Source organism: Sardina pilchardus, chromosome 13, assembly GCF_963854185.1.
Source record: "Sardina pilchardus chromosome 13, fSarPil1.1, whole genome shotgun sequence".
In the NCBI taxonomy this organism is placed as follows: Eukaryota; Metazoa; Chordata; class Actinopteri; order Clupeiformes; family Clupeidae; genus Sardina; species Sardina pilchardus.
Window position 1 is genome coordinate 7,971,829 of NC_085006.1, and position 24,123 is coordinate 7,995,951.

Here is a 24,123-nt window from a genome sequence, read left to right on the forward strand (position 1 = left end):
GTCAGACGTTGCGCTACTATTAATATTAACTCTCCATACGAGATGAGAATCTCTTGTTGGTATTGGGGCTGGTAGAGGGTCGTCTGTGCATCGAACTGTGTAGGTGTTTTGCTCGAGAGCAACGTCAGCAAGAAGATGAGAAAGGAAAGGAAGGAGGGAGCTGGGTGGAATGAGCCAAGTAATGCGTACTGGTGTTTGAACAAATCAAGGGGTTGAACAAATTCTCTCTTTTTTGCGTTTCTTAGAAAACATTACGCTGTGTGTTTCCTCGGCTCACACTGAGGAGGACTCAGCAGAGTATTGTTCTCACTCGTCATCAGATCTACGCCAGGGTTAACACGACAGTTCATGCGTAAAGGAGTTCATGCGTAACCGGAGATCGCCGAAGTACCGTTATAGTGCACAGATAAACAAATCTATCATCAGAAGATGCAGAGCAAACCAACAGCGCCCTAGCGACGTACGACGCACTGGAACGTAACTTCCTGCCCTAACCTGGGTAAGGATAGAATATTGTCGTTGGGAAAGATATGGAGGATTTCCGCACATAATATTTCATGAGGTAACTTTAAAACGATACTCTTCGCCTTGAATGGTATTGGACTGCTTTTTAAGTCTAAACGAGGTCACGCGTATACGGTGCGTAAGCTAACAAGCTGTGTGTTAATGCGATTAAGGGGAAAGTTTATCTTATCACTCTCAATTTAATTAACGTATTAGTAGAAGCCTAGGTCAGAGCTCTATTCACTTTAACATCACCCATCTTGTTAACAACGTAGTGTTTGACGTAGAATATTCTTTAGGTTGCTAAAAGTGATGTATCGATATGGAGTTGCTGTGTATATTCCAACTTGCTTTCAACAAACCACTTTGAAAGGTCACGGTCAATGAGCTAATGCAGTTGGTCAGAACCTCTGTATTTTTTTCGTTGCTGTCTGAATTATGTTGTTTAAAACTGTCATTTTTTTCCCATACATAAACATAACACGCTGTTTAGCCTTATTAAATGCCAAATGTATGGCGCAATATTCAGTTCAAACATATTTCAAATGGATTCAATCTGCCAATGTTATTTATTTTTCATGTGGCTTTTGATGTTTATTTCAGCTTTATTGGAAACATTAAGTTGCATTTTAGCTATTTGAAGAACCAAAGAAATATAGAATCATTCTGCTGTAAATAGCTTGAAAAATAGTCTACATATGTTACACAATTTTGAAAGTTGAGCTTGTTTTTTCGAACTTCATAGCCTTACTGTTGAGGTTGCAGTATGGAGTTAGTTGATTATGAAATAGTATGAACAGCCATATAGTTTTTTTTTTGAATCTAGAGATGTAATACAGGTCTCTGGAAAATGCACATAGAGTAAATTAATGAAACAGTCATTTTCCAAAAACTAAGTATTTCCCAAATAGGCCTAATTAATAATGTAGGCCCATTCCACCGATTCAAAACATACCATCTGTTATCAGAGACTGAATAGCAAGAGGCGGCAGGTAGCTTTTTAAGACAATATGGGGCGTAAGGGGCATAATAACTAAACTAAAATTCCCTAATAATATTTAGATGGGTACACTAGCATGTAATGCAGATTAATGAGCCAAGGAAAGAGCCGTTTAGAGATTCGTTTGTTGCTGTTTTGTAGAGGAAATGAAACATGGCAAGTCCAGTGTTTGTGTCTTTGGTGTTTATAAAAGCCTTTTAGTGACACATTCTTCCTGAAAGTCCTTGTAGACTGGGGGATTTAGACTAGCTTAGAGAGAGCGGATGGCCTTGTGCGGTTGTAAAGGCGTACAGTAATGGCCGCAGCGCAAACCTAATAGCAAAGTTTCCTTTACTCACTTCAGAAGTGAAGCCTGACATTCAGTCTGGTTGGACATCCGGGGCCTTCCGTCTCTGCAAGAGCATCACATGCACAACCAGGCGCCACACAAAATGGCCGATCAGGGCGAAATTTATGATAGCTGTCTCAATAACATGCATCATACCTGCACATTTTAGCCAGCGAAAGCCCAAATGGGAGAAGAGGAGAGTGGACTGAAATGTATCCATTGTGTCCCTGTCAATTACTAGACAGCCCGTATGGTCCAGCTCCCTGAAAGTAAACACACTAAAGGCTGTGTGCCTTCCATGTTGAGTTTCAGGGCCATGCCCACTGTTATCGTTACCCAAATCATTATTTAATCATCTTGGAGAACTCACTGTCTCGATGTATAGCCATCTTTTGCCATCTGAGGACATAGGCATAGACTATAGTCCCCCCCCACCCCAAGAGCAGTGTGCAAAGACTAGTGTCTGCCATGCATAGTTTAGCGGATTATATGTCCAGAGTGACATAGATATAAACACAGCACTCGCTCACTGTGCTTAGTTAAACAGAGTAAGTGAAAGGCACATTTTCGACTGGAGAAGCCCATGGCTGATCTGCAACAGCCTCACTGTAGCTGTCAGCTCTTATCTTTATTAGGCTTTTGCAAATGTCTGCGTGAGTTTACACGGAATGCCGCGCGCCGCCTTTTATCTCAAGAGTGTGCACTCACGTTGTTTACGCGCGGCGAGATTAGGACATAACCGGGCACATGCTGGAAAATACAGTCAGCTCCAGTCGTGCGTGGGAGTCCACCGCCAAGTGTTGTCTTGTGGGTGTCTGAGGCGGCACAACATGCAGACCGAGGTCTCTGTGGCCTTGGCCTCCCGCACCTTATTCATGCGATGAGAAAGAGAGAGAGAGAGAGACAGAGGGAGAGAGAGAGAGAAGGGAAGGGAGAGGGCTAGAGCGAAAGAGGCAAGGAGAACCGTGAGAGAGGGGCTTCGGTGGTGACCTTGCTTAATGGAAGCCCCACTGTTTAGCCTTGTTACATAAAACCGGGGTGCGGTAATGTTGGTAGTCTAAATATTTAATGAAACAATTCGTTCAAACAAATGGATGGGAATCCCTTGAATTTGGAGGTCATGGTATGTTTACGATCCATGAGCTTTACTTCAAAAAATGTTTACCTCATGTAATAATTCTTATCTGTCTGAGGAATATGAGAAAGGGTAACAATTATAAAACCTAAAGTGGCCCTCGCCTCTGCTTAACCAGCACCATCGAGACAGGCAACCGATATAAACCTCCAAGACTTTTTTAAAAACAGCCTATATTTTGGGAATAAAAGAAGACGCAATTTGGCATTGGCAAAGATGTAGTCTCGGTTTTGGCTGTATAGCACAATTGTACTATGCATGGTTGTAAACAATAATAAAGGTCACATTAAATGTGCTTGTCGGCAAGTCATTATTTGTATATTTATGGATTTTATGTGCAGAGAGTGGTTGCCTCAATCCTCCACACCTAGAGGAATTTCAATATAAATCTCAATTCAATAGTCCCCCCTGTCATATCAGCCGTATTTCGCTTCCAACATATGTGCACCACATGGGACATCTTTCAATCGAGAAAACATGCAAATGCACTCATTTATCATGACATCCTCATAGGCCAAAGTTTTTCCTGTTTGGTAACATCCCTCTAATGCTATTGTTAGGGAAAGTCTCTGGTATTTGTAAACAATTTATAAAAGCTAGTATATCACACAGAAAGAAAAACGGCTAATGACACTGAGATTTTATTTAAAAAATGATCACATTATGCAATGTCCAAAATGTTGTATTTTGTATAAAACAACATACGTTGTATAAAACAACAAATGCAAAGCGTGATAAAGGATACTGATAGGCATTCTTTCGTGTTTTTTTTTGGAAATTCTCGTGCTTTGATTTCTTGGAAGAATATTGGAGTATCGATTTGAATTCATGCCACTTAATAGCTAATGAATTAATATTTTGCAAAGCTTTCAACATTGTGTGGCATTGTATACCATATGTGAAGTAAGAGAAATTCACAAAGATCCGTTCACATATTCTTGTTTATTATAACTTATGCATGATATTAAATAAATATTGAAGAATTGTTTGACTTTTTAATAATCACACTTAACCATAGTCTTTGTTACTTTTCTGAAACACTTTCCTGATATGAACCAGAACAAAGTTCTCTTTAGAGAACTTTCATCGTATGGTATCTTTGAGAGCTATTTGTACTATGTGTTTCCAGGACTCAGTGTTATTTTGAAATTAATAGCGTGATGCTAATTTGACCTACTATACTATATAGTATAGTATACTATCCTTGTATTAACGATAAATGGAATGATGTGATTTGTTATCTTTTTTCCCAAGTAATATTTCAGAGCACCTGTATGTTTCAGTCATACTCTACAGATGATGTTAAATTCCCTGTGAGTTTGGTTGAGGACTGCCTTCATAATATGCAAACATAATTCTCCGTTGGATTTAGATTTTTTTTTTTAAGTAGATGATAATGTTCCCTCATTTCAACACATTGGGTCAACAGCTATAGAAATTATAGCTATAGCTTTACTAATAAGATTATTGAAATAATTCAATCCCTTGCAACTTGATTTAGAAGACATGCAAGAATTAACAGTAGACCACTGTGGCACTAAGCCAGTTCAATAAGTCTGTGCTGTTTTTTGTTTTTTTTAACAATTAAGGTCTTCATTTGCCTATTTTGATTCTCAGATCTGCTCAGATATGACATACATAGAAGTGTGTGAGCTCGTAATGTCTGTGTGCAGTGTTTCTAATGCTTCTGTGTGCAATGGCTCTATGTCATGTCCATGTAGGTAATGTCTCTATGTCATGTCCATGTAGGTAATGTCTCTATGTAATGTTCATGTAGGTAATGTCTCTATGTCATGTCCATGTAGGTAATGTCTCTATGTAATGTTCATGTAGGTAATGTCTCTATGTCATGTCCATGTAGGTAATGTCTCTATGTAATGTTCATGTAGGTAATGTCTCTATGTCATGTCCATGTAGGTAATGTCTCTATGTCATGTCCATGTAGGTAATGTCTCTATGTCATGTCCATGTAGGTAATGTCTCTATGTAATGTGCATGTAGGTAATGTCTCTATGTAATGTTCATGTAGGTAATGTCTCTATGTCATGTTCATGTAGGTAATGTCTCTATGTCATGTCAATGTAGGTAATGTCTCTATGTCATGTCCATGTTGGTAATGTCTCTATGTCATGTCCATGTAGGTAATGTCTCTATGTCATGTCAATGTAGGTAATGTTTCTATGTAATGTTCATGCTGAATGCTGTAATGTTTGCAGAGATGCTCCAGGAGAAAGCCTCAGCAGTGACGGATGAGGCTGTGAATGCAGCTCAGCCAAGTGGGCTTCCGGAGCTCACCACTGACTCCTCACACATGGGTCTGCCTACAACTCCCAGCATCCCCAGCAACAGTGAGCCTGATCAGGTAACAAACACAGCATGCAGCCCAAGGCTGCGAGAAGCCTTAAATAATGCATTATAGAGATGATGCCTTTTGTATTTCTTTTCATAGATGAAACAGTAAAATGGGATTTATAGTATTTCTTTATGTATTATGATACTTTGTCCTACATAGATTTAAGATTCAATAAATAACGTGTGTTGGTATCCTTGTAATCACATAGTTGAATAATTATGACATTTTAACCTTTACAAAGATGCTATAAACAAGTAATTTTATGATTTTGCAAAACATGTCGTAATGCCTTGTTTTACCTTACATTTAAAGCGTTATACTTTATGCTATAATATTTATTTTTGACCTACTATGAAGTATGAATATTCAATGGTGACAGTTATTAAGACGTGCGTCAAACATAATATGTTATTAACGTGTTATAAAGCCTAATGAGCACATTTCTAAACTGCATTTGTAAACTCCGGCTTGAAGTAAACTGCCTTTGACATATTGTCAGAACCAACCCCATTGCTCAGCGAAATAAACAAAACTTTGAGTTCCCTCTTGGAATGTAGAATTGTTGGCACTAGTTTAGTTTCCAGTCTGGATGATATGAGGAAATAACAAATGCAATTTATCTATGTCTGTCATCTGTTTCTTTCTTAGCCAGGGAAAAGTACTGAAAATAAATAGCCGAAACAGATGACCACAACCTACTATGCTGTTCAAAAATTCACTACTTTTTTTTGTTGTTTTTTCTGTCACTGTGCTACCAGAGTATAGAGAACATCAAGGTGGTCCTCCATGAAAGAGAACTGTGGAAACGGTTCCACGAGTCAGGAACCGAGATGATCATAACCAAAGCTGGGAGGTGAGTCAGACCAAAGTGTGTCTTGTGTGGCCGAGCGCGAGCTCTCCGGCAGCGAAACTCACACCGACGCCAGCGGTAGCGCAGAATCTCCAGCCATTTGTGTCGAATATATCCATCACCACCAGCCGTTTCTCTCAGCGAGCCCATCAGCGGTAGCACTGACGGCAATTATAATATCTGCTTTAGACTTATTGCTACATTGTTGGTAATACGCCTGAGGCAGTCTGTCCTCCTGCACACTGTGACGAGTGGGGTTTGAATTCCTGCGGCGATGAATATTTAATTGGAAACACAAACGGCTGCCCGGTGTGTTAGATTTAATGCGGCCCCGCAGATTAGGAGCGGGACCCCTGGACATTAAACAGAAGATGAGTCAGTCCATTCTGCCAGTCTGGGCTCGCCCGTTCTCTTAAGCTCTCCCTCCCCGCGCGCACAATGTAAAAAGGTCACTGCCATTTTTCTTGTAACGCCGCAGCGCCGTGAGAGATGGGTTCTTCTCCCTGTCGGACTGATAAAGTGCGTCGAGGCATCTCTCGTGCCTTTGAAGCGCCAAAAGGAGAGCGCTCTGCTCCACAGCTGCACGGGGAGAAAGGGGAGCTCGCGCTTAGCAGTAGAACAGACCACTTCCGCGGCATACGTTAGCCATGTTTCAGACTGCTGTGCCATGTTTCAGTTTTTTAAGTTGCTCATGTCAGTCTGAACCGTGGCACGCCCCCCCCCCCCCACCCCCCTTAAAAAAAAGATTGCTTTCCGAAGTATTTTGCGTGACATAAGTATGGATATTAATATGCGGTCCATCCAGCTATCAATTTGTCAAAAACTCAGCGGGTTGCCATCATGGCCGCTCCTATGAAAATGGAAGATGATGTATTCGTCAGAGCTGAGCTCCGTGGAGTCAGGTTTCCATGCTGACTACACCATGTCTACACTGTGTATATAACGTGGGCCTTATTGGCGACCGCTTGTTATTCTCGTCCCAGCGGCAAACAGAAGTGGGCCTGTTTTGGAGAGTTTATGGATTTGCCAGAGCAGAAAAACATGCATGATCAACAGTAACTGTAACAGTAAATCATAAAATAGAGATTTATTTTTTTACGAGAAAAAAACAAAAATTGGTAATTGATAATATTTCCTTGTAAATTTGTTTTTATATACGCGGGCTTGCTTGTAAAAAGCAATGCCTGGTTGGTAAAATCACGTGTAGAAAAAAGAAAAACGTAAAAATAATATGGAAAAGCAAGTTGATAGAACATGTCCTTGGGCGGTGAGCTACCATGTAAGGTTCTGTGTTTTTCGGCGCAGGCTGACTGTAGAGTGGAAAAATGGGTCACGCTGTGTAGAACAGAAATGTGTCAGTCAGAGGTTCAGAGAAAGTGCACGGCGTACCTCTAGGGTGGCACGTGGGAATGGAGGGTGTGCGGGGGAGGGTGTGTGTGGCGGTGGGGGTGAGTGGAGTGGATCGTGTGTGTGTGTGTGGGTGTGTGTGTATGTGTGTTATGATGGAGGCTGACTGCCTTGTTTACGGTATATATGGAAGGCTGTGGGGACTCCCTCCGCTGCCCGCTGCCTCCTCTCTGGTCCTCTGATCCTGACGCTTCTTCGTCTTTTTCTCCGAGGCCGGGGCAGGCGGGCAGTGAGGCCCGGCCTCAGCGGTGGCGTTCGTGACGAGTGCAGCATGGCGCCTGGCGTTGGCGGCGTCTCCCAGGCTCCTGGAGCTCCATCATCCGGCCGCGGCCGTTTGATCTGCCCGGCGCTGGGCTGGGGGGCTCCGCTCCGCTCGGACAGGATGAATCACAGGGGCGAGGAGGGGTGGGGGGGAGAGAACTAAGAGAAACAGCTGGTGCTATGTGTGTGTGTGTGTACGCCAACAGTGATATGACGTTCCTATTTCTCATTCTCCAGTCTTTCCCCTCTGTTTGCTGATGTGAACGAAAACCACTGACACACACCGCCACCCATGGATGCACTGATTTATAAAAAAAAGTCCTTGAATGGAGAGAGAGTAAAAAAAACACATAATAAAACAAGATAGCAGCACAGCCACAGACACAAACTTCCTAAATCTGATATTTCAATCTGAAAAATGGTATAATCTCCACAGCTCTTTACTGTAAACCAAGCAAAAGTGCCTTGGCTGCGCAGGGAAAGAAAGAAAGTGCTTCAGGCTGCTGCTTGGGCCGCTTCTTCGCCGCTTCCTGAGCGAGCTACCTACGAGTGGCAGCGTCAGGATGGCGGAGCCACTAAGAGACCCTATTAGACATGCCATGTGATCTAGTAGGGAGAGCACTAAGTGCGGCGGCGGCCTCCGCATGGACAGCAGGCATTCCTTCGCGCTGTAAGAGAATAGTTTCGTGCCTCCTCTTTGGCGTAGTTGTCATTGTCGTTATTTTTTTTTTTTATCTACACAAAGCTCAGTGGTAGATAGATAGGTATTTATGGTCCCAAGGGAAAATGTATTTATCACATATTAGGACATGCTAATACTGTATGACGCTAACAAAAAGAGAAGATAGGCACATCATCACATACATGTATAACACATTCCCTATGTGCACAAGAACATACACTTGACATGATAAACATTATATTATATTCAGATAGCCACAACACAGCCTGTAACATACTGTAAGAGACTGTGAGATTTTACATCACTTTGATGAGTGCAGCAATGGCAGTGGGGACATAAGTTTTTTTTTTTTTTTTTTTTAAAGAGTTAGTGTGTTTAGACCTCCACTAAAACTAGAATGTTAAATAAAAATGTTGGTCGTATCCAACAGCAGTGATATAATAACTCAAGTGTTTTGCATTTGGACTCACCAGCTTTATTTATTTATTTAAATGAGCTTAGAATGTAACAGTAATGCTGCTCCAGCATTCATCATGCAGACATTGTTCCATTTTAAACGGGAAGATTCATCGTTTCATAAAATCAGAATGAGAGCAAGTTACCCATATCATTCTGAAGTAATCTTTTTTGAAAAGTAAATAAATGTGTATGATACGACATTCCTCTACAGAAGTATGTTGAGATTAGATGTGGGATTTCCAGTCTTTTTGCTTCAGATACCTCCAGCTGACTACCGTCCAAATCCAGGGATTTAACATACATACTTTATTTTAACAATCTGCCTTTTCCGAATGCAGAAAATGGAGAATGCAGCTGTGGATACTGTATCCCGACCGCTGTCATATAAGATCTGAGGAGGTAGCTGTTGTCACGCTAACAGTGTGCTAGCGGCAGGCTGTGCGTCGAGACCCGTTTCCTGCCCTCTGCAGATTACACTGTGTCTGTGTGAGCATCGTCGCACCGTGATTGGATTTCAGACGTTGGACAGACATAGAGATTACCTTCCCCTTTGGCAATCCCCAATCTCTCACAACATTAGGTGTAACTTACCTCGGGTGCCCTTTGCATGCCTATTTCATGACAAAATACCTTTGAAGAGGAGCACTTTCGAATACAGTCATGGTTGATCATCAACCTTGTATATCCTTTGTCTACAGTCATATTCATGTAAATACAGTCCATTGGCAAAGGCACCAGTAGATAAAGCAGTGTGCTGTAATGGAATGCCCCAGGAGACTATGATGAGTTGGCTGTATAAATCGTTATGCATTCTTTGTGCCATTAAAAAGCACTTACAGTTTATTAGGGCAGGTTCACTTTGCAACTTGCTTTGACGCAGATGGGATGAAAAAAGAAGAGTAGAGCCGCTTTCGGGAAGAGGTTACCGAAGGTAGCCCCATTGATGTATTTTACGAGCGTGTCTGCTATATTAGCATATTCTGTCTGTCATCCCAGGCTTTCTTGTCGAGGAACAAAAACCGGCATTCCCACATTTTACAGAGCCGCTCTCTTTCTAAACAGAGTCTATCCCTAAAAATATATGCCTGCCTACAAGCAAATTAGTACCAGGCACGAAGCAGAACTCCTCACTGTACGTGGGGTTGCTTGAGAAGATACAGTGGAAACAGCCTGCTTTTCATTTATACATTTATCGTTCAGTTGGAGTATAATTTTTGTTTCGGTCTTACAAAACAGGATTACACATCCACTGTGACGTTTAGGAGTACAGTAGAACCCTGTGCCAGTAGTCCTGTGGAATAACTCATGTCCTTAAGGGGATTCGGACCTGGAGACTCCATGACGTGACCTGTGCTGTGTCTTCAGGAGGCTTATCTGTGTACGAGGACAGGTTGAGCTGCTATCTCACCGCTAATCGCAGGCTCATCTGCTCGCAGAAAACACTTCCTGCGACGTCTGTACACTTGAGACCTGCTAAAACCTCTAGTAAGACCTCTAAAGAAGGTCTTATCCTGTCTTAATGGCATCGTCCAAGCTGTTGACTGGACACCTCAACCTATAAGTCTGATCTTCATTACTTAGTTTGAGAAGGACACGTTAAGGACATTCATTTAAACGCACGTGTTAAGTCGTGAACAGAAGATGCACACGTCATACGTCAAGAGTTTGTCAACAACAAAAATACAGCTGTTATCGAAAGTTCGATTGGTTTATCATAAAGAAAGAAATGTGTACAGTGAAAGGTACGGTTAGAAAAAATCCCCCTGACTCTTACAAGGAAGTCAGGATGAAAAAAGCTCTATGAGAATGTAAAATGCTTTTCATTATCAGATAGCTCCAAGTTCTTGGCATACTGTCTTACTGCATTAACACTACTTTATGTGCCTTAGGAGGATGTTTCCCAGCTACAAGGTGAAGGTCACTGGCATGAACCCAAAAACAAAGTACATCCTCCTTGCTGACATTGTTCCCGCAGATGACCACCGCTACAAATTCTGCGACAACAAATGGTAAGTATTGGACATTAATTCAATAAATAAACAAATTAGAAACACCAAGAGGCAGTAGATCACTCATTTTAGGGAAATATACCTGCCATCATCTTGTAGATGTGATGGGAAGGAGTAGAGCCTCAAACTCTAGATTGGATTGTTCTACAAAACCAATTTGTGTGACAGAGCCCTACCTCTCTATTATGGTTTCTGGCTGCAGTGAGCATGTGAGTGACGTGTGGAATAAGAAAAAGAAACACTTTTTCTTGACTGTTCCTCCATACCTCTCTCACTCCACACATAAGTGTGTCATGAGTGAGAGAGGTATGGAGGAACAGTCAAGAAAAAGAGTGGAATGCAACTTAAACATGCATTGCTGTTTGTAATGGATTGTATTTATTCCACATTTCTCTTTGTTGTTAAAGGTATGTATGATGTACAAAAGCATACCAGCACATACCTGTAAGGAAAGTAATAATTTTACCTTGTGCACTGTACCACGTGCGTGTGAGGGTTGTAAAGTCCTACCCCACCATCACATTAACAGTAACATATGAAAGTGATGATCTATCTTTTGGATGACTAAGTCTCTGCAGTGCAGTCGAGAAGGACGTTTATCGCTCACAGCTAGTTTTTGCTTGAGCTGGCTGGGGACTGGCGGCATGGCTAATGCTAGGCTGGCTTCATCAGTGATGATGCGGGGCCGTCCCCGTTGGCACAATGGTCTCACAATTCGCTAGGATTGTCTCTCTCTCACACAGAATGATAGAGAGAGAAATAGAGAGACTGTGACTTCATTATGTGTGTGCAGTGTTTTTATCCAGTGCATTGTGATGATGTGATGTCGTGTAAGTTATTCATTCTCACGCACAGCCATTTCCATTCCCACAGCAATTCACTGTCAGTGGTGGGAGCAAAGGCATAAGTCTCCAATAATTCGCTTTTTGTTATTCAACATTGGGGACTGGTTGCTGTCAAATCCAGACAACTAAGAATGAAAAAAAAAAACCATCAGCACAGATAACTCAAAGTGAAAAGTGAAATAAATCACTGTAAAGTACCAGGAAAAAGATGAATATATCATTTTCCGAGCACCAGAGCTGGGAAAACTGTCTTTCAGCCGAGGCTCGTCTAATCAATGAAGCTTTTCTCCTCGTGTTTATTAGCCCAGCTTCTCTCCTCCCGCGACAGCCACAAAACAACTCCTTGCTATGCTAGCTGTGGCTGTGGATTGTCATTAGCACACAGTTAATTACTCCGGGATACTGGCAAGCGGCCTGTCAAAACCAATGGGCTTACAACAGCTGGGCGATCCGCGTTGTCCTCTCCGTGACCGTTCACCGCAAGCTACATCACGCGAGACGGGCACTGTGCGCGCCGATGCTGTGTGCGGGCAGTCAGTATTCAAAAAAAAAAAAACCTGAAGAGGCAGACTTTTTCCAGTGCAGACTACAAACAAAACAGAAATGTGATGCCAACAAAATCCTCAGTTAAATAATAATAAAAAAATCCCCTCATTTCTTAAAGCGGACTGGCATTTTATGGCCATTTTTTCTCCCCCAAGATCTGTGGGATGGCGTGGAATTTTTGCCATTGCCAGCGAGGGGCCTGGAGTTTCTCAGCAACACCTTGGAGGCACATAATTAGCCGTGATGTTACGTTCAAAGCAGCCACTGCCCCTTCGCCACAGAAGGAGCTATTCTTATAGGGCGACTGGTAAAAAATGTACACAATCTGTATATGCCATCAGTATCCATATGATGTGTATAAAAACCACCCTCCCAAGCAGAGAAATTGATGGTTGTTGCGTGACCATGAGAAGTAGCACTTGGTTCGGACATGACGTGCCAGTGGTTGTGTGAGAGACGACATTGATTCCCTGGCCCTGAATCTGACAGCTGCAGCCATGGTGTCTTGAGTGGTTGTCGTTGGAGCTACGCTGTGCTTAAGTCACCAAGACTCTCACCTCCTCGCTTTCTCTCTCCCTCTGTCTTTTTTTCCAGGATGGTGGCAGGAAAAGCGGAGCCGGCCATGCCTGGACGGCTGTACGTACACCCGGACTCCCCAGCCACTGGCGCTCACTGGATGCGGCAGCTGGTTTCCTTCCAGAAGATGAAACTCACCAACAACCACCTGGACCCTTTTGGCCATGTGAGTGACTACACAACCCATTCGTCTGCTCCAGCGAATGTGCGCTGATGAGTGGTTTGAGATGCATTCTGGACTTTATTATACTCTGCGTGCATTGGGGGGGGGGGGTGTTCACATTCCCATACTTGATTTCCAATGGCACATGTTTGTCAGTCAAGTCGTCGCCACTTGGTTGAGAAACTCACTCAGGTGAAATGAGTTCAAATCCATTAGCTTATTTTAAGTAATTTATTTTTAGAAACAAAAAAAATACATTTCACAATAATGGTCAAGAACCTCCTATGTAAATTTGACTTTTGTAATAATAATAAAAATCAATTACCATTTTCAAATTCTCATCAACTTGTTGCAGTGAGCACAAGGTGCTGTCCCACAGCCAGCTGGCTTTGTTCAAGAATACTTTTGAATAATGGGCAAAAAGGTTTTGTTGTAAAATACTTTTATTGAGAGATTAAATGCTTAATGACTTCTAAGTGGTTTGCTGGCATGTATGTCTGTTTTCAAGCCTTGACCCCCTGGTTGTGGCCCTGTGTGTGTGGCGTTGGGAATATGAATCCACAGCTTTATTGAATGGCCATATCCCTATGTCATAGCGCCTTGCGTGGTTAGAAACAATGGCTGCGCTGAACCTTAGCAAGATTCCAAGAGACAGTCAAGAGGATAACGTGAATATGGGTGCTGACAAGTTGAAATCCATTTCAGAGAAAGGAAGAACTGTTCACTTTTTACCACAAAAGAAATATGAGGCTTTCTCTTTGAAATATTTATTATAGATCATGTTAATATCAGATTAACAGATATGTATTACTTGTCTTCAAATAGAGGCACATTGTATTGATCGGACTTTAAGCCATGATGTGTATAGAAATGGCATATACAGTCTATGTAGCCACATACATGGAATACATATACTGAGATAATCCCTTCCCAGAAATTCCGAAGTATTTTAAAGACACCCTTGAACAGCAAGCTGGGAAGAAGAGGGAGAACCCGAGCAGAGGGAGAAAGAGAGGGAGCACTCGGTTGACGGAGGTGAAGAGTGCGACCGTAGCAGTGCCGCCCAGAGGGACTCTGGGATTGCTTGTCTGAAGTCATCCCGTCAGGGGGAGCTCATTAGGTTCATAACCTGTCGGATCAGCGCGGGGTCCGCCTGTCAGGATCAGTCGAGCGCCTGCGACGTGATAAGGGCGAGTAATGAGGCCGGAGCGGGGCCGGCTAAGCCAGGCTGACGCCCACACCAGCAGGGGCGCCAGGGCCTCCGCCGGGTGCTCCACACCGCGCCACCGAGGCCACCACGGCAAAGCCTTTACGGCCAACACCAGCCGCACAGTGGGCCCACTGGTGCGGGCAGCCGCAGAGCACAGGCACGGACACGCAGCATGCTGGACAGAGGCAGCAGTGCCGTCAGTCTTCTACTAGTGTCTTACTTTTTACTGCTCTGATGCAGAGGCTGGAGTTTTGGCAGCTCGTTTTCCAATCAAAAGTTTTTTTGAAGTTCATTTTAATGAATAACCAACTCGGCACGTTTTTTTTTTTGTGGAACATTTGAATAATATTGGTGATGACTTTTTAATTGGTATTTTTGTGTTTTAATTGCACATACAAAAATAAATATTTTAAACACTAACCAACTTTTTTCAATAAACAAGCTGTTTGTGAAACTGGATCTAAATGCCTCAGACCACGTGGAGTTTGAAGAGGGTGACGTCGAGCCCTTTTAATTCCAGGCATCCAGACTGGCCTTCTGCACATCGTCAGCAGTAAAAATATTATCTCTGATCTCAGCCTCCTTTGCTACTGTTGGCCTGATGACAGCGCTGATACTCCACACCCTCGACTTCTCCTTTATGAGCTTAATGTGGGGCTGAGTAGGGCTGGTCTGTCCCACACGCAGGACGGGCAGATAAGGGTGAATTAGTGCAAGTGGGGGTGGTGCCTTGCTGTTTAATTGAGCCGCTGGTGCTGATCTCAGATCAGAGCAAAATTGAAGAATCAAGAGTTCCAAAGAACAAAAGCAGATCAAAGGCAGTGTCTGTGTTGTCTCCTTGTGGTCCAGAAGCTTCCTGATCAATACAATTAGTCTGTCTGCTTTGGTATCACCTGCCCCATAAATATTACCTCAAAGATGCCAGACAAGCAGACAAAAGGTCACATGTGTGTCTCCAGTCCAGCCCGCCTAGCTGACCCAAAACCCCCTCACAACCCCCCACCTCCCTGCCCTGGCTTCTGTCTGCCCCTGACGCAGCACTGGGCCGGCCTGCCCTCTGTGTTAACCTGCCCGTGCCCTCTGTGGCTTGTCACTCCTGACTCCTCTGAGGGGAGAGTGCACTCTCCAGCCGAGGAGCCGGCTGCATGTGAATGGTGAGGGGGGGGGGGGGGGGGGGGGGGGGGTGAGAAGGGGCTCCAGCGAGGAAGGGAAGGGGGAGGGGCCTGATGTTCATTGCCCCTGACAGAACTGTGCTGGGGATGACCCTGGCCTAACGCTCCAGTGAGCTGCAAACACAAGGCTGCTCCGAGCACCCTGAAGACCAAGTAGTGCACCAAACATAAACTACTCCATGTATTATAGATATAGCATTTAATTTAAATCAATGTACTCCTTAAATCTAAAATAAGAGGACACTGCATCTGTTTACAGACTCATCCACGTACAAAACACAGGCTTACCAGATCCTGATATAGAGACTATTCTGCAGTGTTTTTCATACACTTAAGAAACAGTATGGATTTTGACATTTAGCAAACAATGAATTGATTCAATACGTCATACAGATTTACTGCATTTGGCTAAGAATTGTAGGGTTTAGAGTCGTAACTTGTTATGGTAAAATACCGACACCGTGATATGTGGAAAAACTGACCACTAGCTTAGCTTTACACTGTGGGGCTATTCAAACCCAGGCAGTGACACCATTTGGCAACAGAATCTGGGGGTCAACGTGATGGATTAAAAAAAAGACTAAGCACAAACAAGCTAGCACAGGCTCTCTTTCACAGTGAGGTGCTGAAGGTGTCTTTTGGCTCTGGCTGAATATGTCTGGTCCTGTTTGCCCACAGATCATTCTCAACTCCATGCACAAGTACCAGCCCAGGTTGCACATCGTCAAGGCGGACGAAAACAACGCCTTCGGCTCCAAGAACACGGCCTACTGCACTCACGTCTTCCACGAGACCTCCTTCATCTCTGTGACATCCTACCAGAACCACAAGGTATTCCTGGTCAATTTTTAGGCCGTGGGTCCCCATCGGTAATGTTGCAAATGGTCACCATGATTCATATGTGGCACACAAAAAAAAAATCCAACTTCCTGTCTTAATGAGTTTTGGCATACTGATCTTAAACCGCAAGAGATGGCGTGCCAGTACTGCACGAAACGCAAAGCCTTACTTACGACACATGCCGAATGTGCTGCATGCTTTCAATTATGGAAACCCAAATATGGGCGTGATATGTGCAATTTACTGGACTGAATCCCTTTAGCGGTTCAGACATCACATGCTTGATTCTCTTGACAGATTACCCAGCTGAAGATCGAAAACAACCCGTTCGCCAAGGGCTTTCGAGGCAGCGATGAGGGGGATCTGCGTGTGTCCAGATTGCAGGGGTAAGTGGCCAACACCAAGTTCTTCCCACCAAGCAGAGTCGTGGCCAGGCCCAAATAAACAAACTGCTCATGTTTAGCCTTAATCGTCTCCCACTTCCAAATCACCCCCTTTCCCCTTGCCAGGAAGGACTACCCAGTGATTTCCAAGAGCATGGTGCGCCAGAGACTCATATCCTCACACGGTCACCTCGCGGGGAAACTGGGCGCAGGGATGCTAGGAGGCCACCCACAGGTCCTGTCCCACTACCAGTATGAGGGCGGTGTCCCTCTGTCCAGTGCCGATGCCCAAGAGCCCCTTGGCAACCACTTCCCTTCCAGCCGGGAACCCAGCCTGCTCTACCACTGCTTCAAGCACAGAGGTAACGAGCAAACCAGCTAGCTAGCAGACCTCAGGTTTCTTATATTCCAGTCTTAGATTCGATTTCGTTTACCAAGGGAAAGGCTAAGGTTTCTGCACCGGCAGAATCCTCTTGTGAAGTTGAAAAGGGGACTGTTGCATTTATTGGGCTACTGTACTTTTGTAGCATAAATGAAGCACAAAATATGGAGCAGAAAATCAAAGTTAGTGGTTGTTACATAAATTATTCTTATATTATTCACAGACTGCACTTTCAACCGTAAAAAACACATCTGAACATGTTGGACTGGAGGAACATTGAAGATGACTTGTAACCACAAAAAAAAAAAGCAAAAAAAAAAAGAAAATTACCCCTGATGAAAATCTCAATATTGTTTTTAATTTCCAGAGTAACAAGCATTTTTAATTTGAATACATCATAAACCAGCTTTCAGAGTCACATCAAAAGGCTTTGTTCTAGCTTCTGATGAATAGAAATTACAGATTGCTTGACAAAGAGTTTTATGTTATTAGTCATAAAGATGGCTTTTACTTCACAGGACATCTGCCCATAAATGTTTTTATTATAAAAATCCAAATAATGTGTTCTCTTCAAATGCCATAATATCCATACCAAATACAAGCTCAGTGGTAATATTCTAAATACAGATATTTTGACATCATAAAATACTGAACTCTGAACAATGCCGGAAGAATCAAGTCCGGACCAGCTAAATAAGTATGCTGTACATTAGTTATTCTGTGGGAAGCTGGTTCTAAGCCAACTGCAAAGACTGACAAAGTGTAGCTTGGGCAACTACTAGAGACATGTCCACAACTGTTAATGTTGTGTTGCCAGTGTATGATTTACCAAGCTACAACGTTTTTCTTGAATTGCGATGAATTATTAATTATTTGTGCAAGGGAGCTGGTAGGGCAAAGTCTGTTTCATGTCTGACCCAATTGATTTGGACATTTGTGTTTTCACATATAGCTTTCATGAAATGTCTACATAAGTGCTGTTGCAGTGCATATTTATTAAAAAATGTTTTTTATATATATATATATTTGTTATGAGAAAAATGCTAACAAGTAGGTTATATCTGAGTTAACTTGCCTTCCTGTTCTTAGCAGGAAAGAGATTGTGTTGGGCACAACTACTAGCAAAATGTATAGGTAGTCAGTTAGCCATTGTGTAACACATGTCACACAGGAAATCTGTGTGATATGGCAAATTCAGTATTGTCCAACACAGAGTGTTCTGGCTCAGTTAGCTCTCTTTTGGTAACTTGATTTCCATTTCTCACAGACAACAGCGGCAGGCACCTGGAGCTGGGCTGCAAGCGGCCTTATCTGGAGACCACAGCCCAGGGGGTGTCGGAGGAGCACTACTTCCGTCCCTCCTCGTCCTACGAGCCGCCCCTGCTGTCACATCCCTACTGCGGGGAGGCGCTGAGCTCCAGAGAGGCCTGCATGTATGGGGGAGTGGAAGGAGAGGCGGGCCCAGGACCTGGAGCGGCAGGTGGGGAGGACTTGCCGCCGCCCTCGCTTAACTGCAACATGTGGGCATCGGTGCAGCCGTACCCGCGCTACAGCGTGCAGACTGTGGACGCCGTGCCCTACCAGCCCTTCGCGGCCCACTTCACCAGCTCGGCCCCGGTGGTGCCGCACCATTCGCCCTCCATGCAGCGCCCGCAACCCGCGCCCCCCGACCTGGTGTTTGGCACGCAGCGTGCTCTGCCCCCGGGGCCTTCCTACTCTTCCTCCTCCTCTTCCTCCTCCCCGCCTGGGACGAGCTCTCGAGATCGGGTGGGTCACGCTTCCCTGTACCACCACCGGAAACCGGACTCGCCTCTCCGGACCCACAGGGATTTTTCTGGCTTCGCAGCCCAGAGCCCCTCCGCACGTGACTCGGCCTATCAATATCAAATGGGACTGACTGGGGTAGGAGCTCACTGGGCTGAGAGCTAAAGAGGCACCTGTGCGCACAGAGGGAAAGTTCAGCACGTGGGCGCCTTACCTGTCAGATGTGTGGGTGTGCCTCTGTGTCTTACCTTGGTGCTGCCCCTAAAAGCATTTGCAATTGAGATTACGATCTTAGACAGCCATAGCGTCAGTGCCGAATTGCACACTGAAGCCATAGTTAGTGAGTGGGAGTCATCCGATCCATGCAGTGTTTGCTCGGTCTGTGGTTTGTGCAAATTAAATATTTATTTCAGCTGGTTTAGGACAGTATTTTATGAAGAGGATAAGGAAATTGTGCAAATCGTGCAAAGCACGATATCTTCAAAATAAGCAGTGTATGGTTCATGGTCTTTTTGCCAACTCAGAAAAAAAACACAAGCACAACATGTACAAATTATGCTCTTGACATGCTGGGATTGAAAACGTCTACAGTCTGAAACGTATCCATTTGTCTGGCCTATATTGTATACACGTGAATTTATATTTTATGTATGTGAAAATATTGATTGAAGGATTTGAGTGGACTAAATAAGCTGGTGGGTTTATGCAGGTGCAAACATAAGTGCCATTTTAGGTAACCGTGGTGTCCTAGTGGTGAGACAAGGATTTGATGCCCTGGCTCAACAGTACAATTTGATACTTGATTGGACGTTTTCCTTATGCAGTACTTTATGTTGCACTAAACCAAGAAGAAATAACACAATTATTTACAAGAAGATAATCATTGTGAAAGATTTATCAGCCGCTCATGAATTATTGTAATATTATTAGATAATAGTTTTAGATTATATAAGCAACCCTCAATGTATAAGGGTTCAAGGTTACAGAGACTGTTTTTTTTTGCCAAGTTAATTTTCACTTTGGACTCATGTTGACTTCAAGGCCTCACCAACAGTGTATTTATGCAAAATCTACGCTTGAAGTTTAGATTTTTCTTTGACCAAGAAAGAATCCAGCAACTGAAGTGACCAGTGCAGTGTTTGCAAGAATAACCCAGTGGAAAGACTGGAAGCAAACTGTACAGTTATTTGTGGCTTAGACTGTAAGCAGGAACAACTTAGAGGAGAAACTGAACTGGGTCTGTTCTGGCAAATGTTGGCACTAACCGAAAACAGTCTACAGCTCCTGGAATGTCCGAAGTGGACCATAGGTGTCTCCTCTCGCTCTCGCTCTCACTCTCTTTTCGGAGTTGGATGAAGCTGGAGTGGACCCATCTGATCTGCATCCTGGGCTCACTCTGACGCAGTCCAGAGCTGTGGGCCTCGGAGTGAGGGACATCAGAGGAACCCCTTTCAACCAGATGGGGGCATAGGGGCCGCTCTTAAGCCACGAGGAGAGCCGAACAGAACAGAGCCGAGCAGAACAGAGAGCTCTGCTCAAATCCCGGATCCAAACGACTGAGTTGGATCAGATCCAGCCAGCAGAAAGCCACAAAGCAAGTCCTGAAAGTGTAGCAGACAAAATGAAGTAAAGCCTGCACTAGCCTTGAAAACATTAAGGATTTTGGGGAGAAGAAAGAAAAAGAAATACATGGCAGTCTTTTGACCCAATGTGTATGGGATTACTTTCTTTGAATATTTCAGTGTTTTTTTGCACACATTTGTTGAATAAATTGTATTTTTGGCCTCCCAGTTCTCAGTTCTCCTGGATGGGGTTTTGTGTTTAAAGGGTATGCTGGACAAAGTCTGTGGGGAACAGGGGGAAATCATTAGGGTTCATTAGTACCCTTGTGAGGCTGCTCAGTCTCAGGCCTGGGTGTTGGCTGAACTTCAGATACATCGTTGATCTATCATTTGGAAATCTGCTTAGGACAGACTTCTTTCTTTCTTTCTCGCTCTCTGGCTCTCTCTGGATGTGTTTATGTATATGCATGACTCTACTTAACCTCACTGCAGGTGTTTATCAATCTAACAACACCTGTGTCGTCTGTCACAACACAAAATGGTACCTAAATATCTGTATTAACGGTATAAAATGTCAAAAACCGTTTAAATCCTTAAGTGGGTTTTTTGGATTAACAGTAAATCTGATACTTTGGCTGGGAAGGCCGTGGCAAATTAACAGAATATGTTGGAAGTAGTAACTCAAAGAGATGCATGGTTTAAATCAGAAAGAGCAATCGCGCGACTGTGGACAGAGAGGCAATACTAGCACTGGCTAGCATGGGAACCAACAGTTGGTGGAGGTCTAGAGATCTGGGGGAGGTGGGGTGATATAGTTGGTGGGGGTCCAGAGATCCTGAGGAGGTGGGAGGCCCAGACACGTCTTTTGTGGGTGATTTATGTGGAGCTGCATCTCAAATGGCTAATTCTCCCAAGAGTTTCCCTCCAGCCTCGGCGAGCGTGACTTTTAAAAAGTGTAGGGTGCGATGATGTCTTGAGGACCAGGGTTTTCCCTCTTCTCGCCGTCCTACAGACCACAGTCATTAGAGCGGTGAGTTACGGCCGCCTGCCTGTTCCTGGATCTTGTCGGCACTCCTGCCTCCTCACTAAGCCATCGGAGGGACTGGGGTCTCTGTAGTGGAGGAAGTGCCTACTGCTCTAGCAAATCGACGGGAACTTTGGGTAGCTTGCGCCGGCAGATGAGCTGGCGAGGAGTTGAAGCAGATGGCTCTGTGCACAGGCCCCTAGAAACTCCAATCCCCTTGACAGATTACAGTGGAGAGGCCCTTACTGTAGTTTGATAGGAGCACAAATACTTTCATTACGTTACTATATGTCCTTATATCCAGTGGGGAAGATCTCTAAAGAAGAGAGCAATCTTTCTTTTTGTTCTAAAGGTTACCGTGGGCGTTAATAACCAATTTTCGACTTTGAAGTAACACTTCTGTAGCCTTTTCATGTAGAGGGAAATGTTACCATGACACCATACACAGCAATGAAGACAATGGCAGGCATTAATGAGAATCGTGTGCTCTTTAGAATAGTTTTGTCTTAACTGATTTACCTTAGCAGCGTACAGATGGACATTAGGTGCTCAGTGTGCTCGTGTAAGTGGAGTCAGACTAGATCCGACTATAAAACAAATCTCTACCCGATTACTTTCATATGTGGAGGGGTTCGCATATGCTAAAAATAAACATATTTACACACAAGTTGTGCATACATACACACACACATACACACACAACCACATATACATGACCAAGAATTCCAAAGCTCTGATTTGAAACATAAAGATAGAACAGTGCGTAGTGTTACTCGTTAGGCCAGTCTGGGCTGAGGGTGTTGAGAGTGATGAGATTGCTTAGTCCGAGCCTGCACTCCTCGTCTCAAACGACGGCCTCCCTTGAACTCAGCATCCTGGAGCAGAACCTGATGGCAGCCGGGACCAGCCACATCTAAGGGGGAGCATGACAACAATACGTCAGTTGGCAAGGAATGGTGGCAAAATAAAAGCAGATATATGAAAATATACAAGGCGGCCAGTACAAGCATTCCACTGTCCTGCTCTACTTTCAATGTGAATTTAGACGAGGCCCTGATGATAATGATATTGCACTCTGGACATATATGGCTAGGGTAGCCAAAGGTTGCATTTCTGTGGGAGGTTGAGAGAGGGTCAAAGGAAATATCACGTGGGTCTTTAATCTGCCTTTTAAAAACGACATCTTCTGTATCTCAGATCCATTTCCGATGCTTTTTAAGCCTCAAAAAGAAAAAAAGGGCTTGGTTTCATTTGATCAAAACTTGACTGACCTTTCTTCAGCTGAAGCTTTAGTAGCGTATAAAGCAAAAGACAGAGCGGACAACTTGAAATTTACGCGATTCAACTTTCCACATAAAAAGCAGTCTATCTCTATTAAAGGGAAGCCAGGTCTAAGCCCCTTGTAGCACACTATAGCCCGGAGTATCTCTTGGAGAGAGGCTGGGGCCGAGGGGCATCTGGAACTCATTGCAGCAGATCTCCCCGTGCCTCTCTCCTGCTCCGCAACTTGCCCTCCTTGAGCTGCTTCCCACTGTCGTCCCTAAATTCCGTCTGAGAGCTACCTTGGCTGGGCACACTTTGACCCAAGAGCTTTAATTCGCTCCTCCTTGCTTAAAAAAAAGAGGCAAGAGCCAGTCTTGCAGGAGCACTCAGAAACACACTTTAAATACTTGAGAAGGATTTAATATCAAGTCCATTACGGCCTTTCTGGTGCCTAGTAAATAGTCAATTAGCGGATAATTCTGATTTGATCCACATGTAGCCAGATCTTGCGGAGGTCGCTGCTTGGCGTTTGCATGGCTCTAGGGCTGGCCAAACGGTGACATGTGATGGCCTTGGCTCCGAGGAGGAGGAGGAGGAAGGGTGTTGTTTGTGGGTAAGTGGCTTTCTCACATTTCACTCTCTCACCTAGCCTCCCGCCCTTCCGTCCTCGCCGTTACAATTATACCTTCTCAGAACATCCTCTGAGGACCAGGAATAGCAGCAGGACTAAAGAGGGACAAAATGGCACAGACTGCCACTACTGAAGAAGACTGATGGTGCAATGTGGGTAGATTCTTGGCGTAAGATCAGGCGCTGGTCTTTGCGGGAACGGGATCCTTCAGGCTAGGGAGTTCAGCCCTCCAGTGGAGGGACACTTAACGGCGGCCGTGTCCCTTGATCAAAGGCTACATCTGGTTGGCTCCATTAAGACGTAAGCCCCATCGCATAAAGCTGGGGTCCAGCTACACTGAGTGGCGCTGGATGAAAGCGTCAATAAAAAAAATTAATAATTATACTGTGAGGGCTGCTTGGATTAGGGTTTGCTAAGGAAATGGTCGGGCGGATTAACTTTTTATCCATAAGATTAAATGCATGCCCAGAAGATTGATGTACATTGTGCAGTAATGGGCGTGGGACATTGACCAACAAACAAGTCTTAAGCTGAATAAAACGGCATTTGAGCCATTTTCCTTTAATTGGCTTTGGGACCAATCAGCGCGCAGCTCTTCAATGTGAAAAAAGTAGATCCTCGTCCAACATCATACCTCATTGAACTATGCACATGTTTGGGGGAAAAACAGGATATCGTTACAAAAGCTTTTGTGGTGTGCTTTAAAGATGGCAGAGACATAGTCGGCATGTGACTTCACTGTTGCATCACGCCGATTGCGGTTATTAAATCCAG

At 44.0% G+C, this 24,123-nt stretch overlaps 2 protein-coding genes across 2 annotated transcripts in view; one reads left to right on the forward strand and one right to left on the reverse strand.

Moving 5' to 3' along the window:
- Nucleotides 1–466: 466 nt before the first annotated feature.
- Nucleotides 467–20,647, forward strand: tbx4 (T-box transcription factor 4). Its single transcript, XM_062552492.1, has 9 exons — nucleotides 467–562; nucleotides 5,184–5,329; nucleotides 6,079–6,173; nucleotides 10,869–10,988; nucleotides 12,974–13,121; nucleotides 16,179–16,331; nucleotides 16,638–16,726; nucleotides 16,850–17,085; nucleotides 18,373–20,647. Exons 2-9 carry the CDS (start codon nucleotides 5,186–5,188, stop codon nucleotides 19,032–19,034), a joined length of 1,647 nt encoding a protein of 548 aa, XP_062408476.1. The 5' UTR covers nucleotides 467–562; nucleotides 5,184–5,185; the 3' UTR covers nucleotides 19,035–20,647.
- Nucleotides 20,648–21,944: 1,297 nt separating this feature from the next.
- Nucleotides 21,945–24,123, reverse strand: part of LOC134100064 (uncharacterized) — a 36,034-nt gene continuing 33,855 nt past the window's right edge. The window contains exon 7 of the mRNA XM_062553112.1: nucleotides 21,945–22,368. Within this exon, the coding sequence (XP_062409096.1) occupies nucleotides 22,300–22,368 (69 nt within the window). The 3' untranslated portion in view covers nucleotides 21,945–22,299. The remainder of the gene's footprint in view (nucleotides 22,369–24,123) is intronic.

Excerpts from the sequence above, each read along its gene's own strand:
- tbx4 (XM_062552492.1), top strand. The coding sequence starts at position 5,186 with ATGCTCCAGGAGAAAGCCTCAGCAGTGACGGATGAGGCTGTGAATGCA. Across the intron at positions 13,122-16,178 it reads ACCTGGACCCTTTTGGCCAT|ATCATTCTCAACTCCATGCA; the intron begins GTGAGTGACTAC and ends GTTTGCCCACAG. Across the intron at positions 16,727-16,849 it reads CGTGTGTCCAGATTGCAGGG|GAAGGACTACCCAGTGATTT; the intron begins GTAAGTGGCCAA and ends TCCCCTTGCCAG.